The sequence below is a fragment of the Engraulis encrasicolus genome, chromosome 17 (genome assembly GCF_034702125.1).
Source record: "Engraulis encrasicolus isolate BLACKSEA-1 chromosome 17, IST_EnEncr_1.0, whole genome shotgun sequence".
NCBI classification, from domain to species: domain Eukaryota; kingdom Metazoa; phylum Chordata; class Actinopteri; order Clupeiformes; family Engraulidae; genus Engraulis; species Engraulis encrasicolus.
The window spans coordinates 19,189,115-19,194,114 of NC_085873.1; the positions used below are offsets into that span (position 1 = coordinate 19,189,115).

General features: G+C 49.9%; 1 protein-coding gene across 3 annotated transcripts in view; it reads left to right on the top strand.

The window, feature by feature from the left end:
- Window positions 1-5,000, top strand: part of dnmbp (dynamin binding protein) — a 123,120-nt gene that overhangs the window by 70,701 nt on the left and 47,419 nt on the right. The window contains exon 1 of one of the 3 annotated variants that reach the window (XM_063221930.1): window positions 1-1,605. This exon is cut by the window's left edge and continues 1,105 nt beyond it. The exons of the other annotated variants lie outside the window; for them this stretch is intronic. Coding sequence (XP_063078000.1) covers window positions 1-1,605 — 1,605 coding nt within the window. The remainder of the gene's footprint in view (window positions 1,606-5,000) is intronic. 3 annotated transcript variants of the gene reach the window in all.

Consider the following 5,000-nt stretch of genomic DNA (forward strand, 5'->3'; position numbering starts at 1 on the left):
AGTACCAGACGTACCTGCGGCCGGCCAGCGGGCCTCGGCAGGCCAGCTGGGAGTACGAGGACTGGGACAGGGTACCCCAGAGAGTGGCCTCCCCTCCACAACAACAACACCAGCATCAGCAGCATCAGCAACAGCAACAGCAACAGCAGCAGTACTTCTACCAGAGCCCAGAGGCTGTCTACCACCAGCCCCGCAAGCCACAGGACTCTCCATCGACACACTGCTTCTATGACGGCCCGGACGACCCCGGATACTACGACCCCCGTGACCTGCGGAGGCGGGAGAGCTACGAGTACAGCGATGGCGACCGGTACGACTATAGGGATGAGGATGGCTATTACAGGGACACCAGGGACAGCAGGTACAGCGGCGGTGGCAGCGGTGGTAGGACCGAGGATCGCTACGGCAACGACAAGGTGGATTATTATGAGCGGGAGAGAGACGATGTTGGGAGACGGGAGTCGGACCACTATAAGACCAGCAGTCGCAGTCGGACCTATCGTGATTACCATGACGACAGGGACAGGTATAGCAGCCCTCAGAAAGGCGATCGCTACGACGACAGAGACGCGTATAGCAGCCCTCAAAAAGGGGATCGCTATGGTGACAGAGACAGGCTTACCCCACAGAAAGGGGATCGCTATGACTACAAGGAGAGTAAACAGTATGACCCCAGGTACCAGGAGGACTCGAGGAGGAGAGAGAGGAGGTACGAGCAGAGGGAGAAGGACTATGACTACGACCGCAGGGACGACTATCGGGAGAAAGACCGATACGAACGCAGGGCGAAAGACAGCTGTGACAGAAACGATGACCGATACGAATATCACGAGAAAGACCGCAGGTCAAGGGACCAGTATTCCCAACGTGATAGGGACCATTACGACCAAAAGGAGAGGGACAGATATGACCGCAGACAGGGCGAACATTATGACTATAGAGAAAAAGATGGCGACAAAGATCGAGAAAAAGACAGATACAAGCGCAGAGAGGCCGACCGCTACAAAGATCATTACGACTATAGGGAAGGCGATGGATCTAAGTCAAAGGAGAAGGACCAGTACGAGTACAAGGGTAAAGATAAGGGCCAGTATGACCGACACAACTCCCGAGACAGTGACCACGACAGAAACAGGGAGTCCAGGGACCGCTATGAGGACACAACAGCTGCTCCCGGCCCGCTTCAACGCCAGCGCACACGGGAGGATTTATTCTACAGCCAGGAGAAGGAGGAGACCATTAAGGCCTGGGTGGAGAACGAGGCCCGGTACCGATCCGGATCCGAACCCGAACCCGCCACCCAGTACCACAAGCAGCCCGCCGGGAAGCGCCGGTCCTACGACGACCAAGTCACGCTGACACGTGACCGCCTCCTCGACAGGCAGGACTCGGAACCGGCCCGTCCGGGTTCGGATCGGTCGGATCCTGCGGAGACCGGCGGGAAACGTAGCCGGGGGGCGCGGAAGCCCTGCTACACCAACTCTCTGGACCGGAACAGCTTCTACAGGAAAACGGCCCCCAGCTCGCTGCGGAAGTCGGAGTTCGCCACCACCCGGCGACAGAACAAAGCGGAGAAAGTAGAGAAAGCAGAGCCGGAAGCAGCAGGTAAAAACATAACACTGAAGTAGCCACTAGGCCTTGTCTGCCTGCTCAAAGCATAACACTGCAATAGCTAACAGGCACCGCTGCCTGCACAAAGCATAACACTGCGATAGCCAACAGGCCACAGCTGAGCCACATATGGGCCACAGCTGGGCCACAACAGGCCCTGCCTGCACTATGTAGAGTGTAAACTGTGGCTCTGCCTGCAAGTGAAAAGTACAGTACAGTGTGGTCAGTAGCAGTACAGTAATACAGCATAGTGTGGTCAGTAAGTGTGTGGTTTTGAAAGCAGAAGGGTTTCAGAGGGAAATGCAGACAAAAGGTGTGTGTTGGGGCGTCCACTGATGTTGTCGTGGTTCCCCACTCTTGCCCTCTCTGTGATGGTGTTATAGGTAGTACTACTCTTGCACTACGCTGCTAATGTTGTCATGGGTACAGTGTTACTCTGGTACTATTCTGTGATGTTGTTATGGGTACAGAACTACTCTGGTACTACTCTGTTGTTATGGGTACAGAACTACTCTCTTACTACTCGGTTGTCATGGGTACAGTGCTGCAATATTCTTCCCCCTCTGTGCTGTTGTTGTGGGTACAGTACTACTGTCCTCTTGCCCCCTCCTCATCAGTTGTTGCCATGGGTACAGTACTACACTTGTCCTCTTGCCCCCTCATCGGTTGTTGTCATGGCTACAGTACTACTGTCCTCTCCTCTTGCCCCTTCCTCATCAGCGTTCACCTTAGACTGGTCTGGCACTGACCTTCAGACTCCTTCCAGCAATCAATGCAGGAAGTGTTGGGAAAGTGCTTAAGGTGCTGTCTCTCTCTTTATTGCTCCCTCTCTCTCTCTCTCTCTCTCTCTCTCTCTCTCTCTCTCTCTCTCTCTCTCTCTCTCTCTCTCCCTCTCTCTCTCTCTTTCTCTCTCTCTCTCTCTCTCTCTCTCTCTCTCTCTCTCTCTCTCTCTCTCTCTCTCTCTCTCTCTCTCAATCTATCTGTCTCTTCTTCTCTCACACACTCTCTCACTCTATCATTCTTGCTTTCGTTCTCCATGTCATCCTCTCTCACACATCAGTCCCCGTCTCTTTCTCTCTCTCTCTTTCTCTCTTTCTCTCTCTCTCTCTCTCTCAGGCCAGGTCAGTGGTATGCATGTCTCTGCCTCCTGCTGACTCTGACTCCTGTGTTGTGGGAGTGGAGTGAGGGGAGTGGAGTCTTGTTGATTGTCTCCGCAGGGTGAACTTGCAGGCATGCAGGGAGGGGTGGGGAGACCAGTCCAGCGGGTTTCTGTTGCCGTCTATTCGATCTACCCTTTCTTCTTCTTTTCTTTTCTTTTCTTTTTTCTATCTCTTCTTTCTTTTTTGTAATCCCGCTCCCAGACTCATCTGTGTCATGTTTGATTGCTTTGGCATCCTGACAACTCTCTCTCTCTTTCTCTCTCTCTCTCTCTCTCTCTCTCTCTCTCTCTCTCTCTCTCTCTCTCTCTCTCTCTCTCTCTCTCTCTCTCTCTCTCTCTCTCTCTCTCTCTCTCTCTGCCTGTACGTGTCTAAACAGGCACATAGTGTCATAGCAAAAAAAAAAAAACTTGACTTGATTTTCCCATGCCACTTGTTTTCTGAACTTTGTTGGACACTTCCCAAATACATTGTCAAAACCCATATATATCCATGCCAGCAAGCTTAACATGCTTTAAAACAATTGTTGCAAGTCTGCTCAGTCCCTTTAAAGAAAATGTGAAAAAATGTTCTGGTAGGTGCTCTTTGGTTTAAGGTACGTGTTTGTCCAAAGTTAGTTGAAAAGAAAAACCTTTTCTTTAAAAACACTTTGACTAAACTTTTTTAGACCATTATTCTTCACTCCCGACCTTATCAGTGTTGTTGCGCTTATGGGACGGACTGTGGAGGGAAAAAAAACAAAAAAAATAACAGAGAGGCCGTCCGTCTTCATTCCACTGCAGTCCGCAAACATAGAGAGCCCTTTGAGCAGCCCCTGGCTCCCTTCCCACTGCTAAATGGGTGCCCAGTATTATCATAATAACGATACCAAGTCCCCTTTGTGTTTGTGCAAGGGGGCAAAAGAAACCGGCTCCCATGCAGGTTTTTAAAGGACTGTCCCAGGAGGGTTGGCCCACTAGCGTCCCACTAGCTAGTTTGGGGACAGACTTGGTGACAGAAGTTGTCCCGATTTGGGCTACAGTTGTGACAAAGAGAGAGAGAGAGCAGTAACTTCACTTCTCTCAGGACTCAGTAGATGTTTGTTGTTGGTGATGTTTGTTTTGGCAGTCTCATGACTTGCGTTGGCTCTGGTGCCCTATGTCAAAATGCATTAACCAAGGAAACCATGTGAACATCGAAACTCAAAGGGCTATCATAAGGACCAGACACACATGTTGTAGTTAAATGTGATGCTTTATGAAAAAGCTATGCGTTAACTCACAAGACAAAGGTTATTATCATGAAAGAAACTGCAATGTTGAGTGAGGTTGATGCTGAACTCAGCCATGTTGAGTCAAGTTGATACAGTAGTCTGAACTCAGTTTTATTATGTTGAATGAAGTTGATACAGTCTGAACTCGACTGTGTTTTAGCTTTTGTAGCTGATCTGTGAACAGTGCAGTCTTCCCCTGGTGCACAGTAAAAATGCAGTGTGACTTAAACACGTACATAGCTAATTAAACATCTTCCATGTATTTTGGTCCCAGAGTAATTTGTAAGTGTTGAATTAAAACTGCATTGTTTTATGGTGTAGCATGGTAGAGGTGTGAATATGTGGTGACTGTGTCTTTCCATTTGTAGGGTAGCATAGCTGTGCTGCGTAGATGGTCTTGTTAGCGTTGTAGAGTGGAGTAACAGTAGAGTAGCGTTTATTAATTCTGGAAAAAATTAATGAATTGTGAGCATTGTGAGAGTGTGGTGATTGTGTGTTGCTGTTTGTTGGCTAGTGTAGCCATTTTCTCCAGATAATGTTAGCATTTATTGTGCTGTGTCTTCTGCTGTTGTTAGCCTTGCTGTGCTGTGGGTTGTGAAGTCTTGTCTTGGTAGCGTTATTAGCATTGCTGTGCTGTGTCCAGTCTTCTCTTGGTAGAGTAGTTAGCATTGTGTCTGAGCCGCGGTGCAGCAGGTGGCCGGGGTTAGCTGGGGGCTAATCCTCATGCTTGCTGTCAGCACGGGGGGCGGGAAGGAGGGGAGGAGAAGGAGAAGGAAAAGAAAAACAAGGAGCAAGAGGGAAGGTGGAGAAGAGAAGAGGGAGGCAGAGGAGAGAAAGAGAAGAGGAGGGGAGGGAGGCTGTGTCAGCATGGGGTTTTGGGGGTTAGTGGTGAAGGAGGTGTGGATAAGGCTGAAGGTGAGGACGCACAGAGTCAGGAGAGCAAAAGAAAAGGAAGAGGAGGAGGAGGAAGAGGAGAAGAC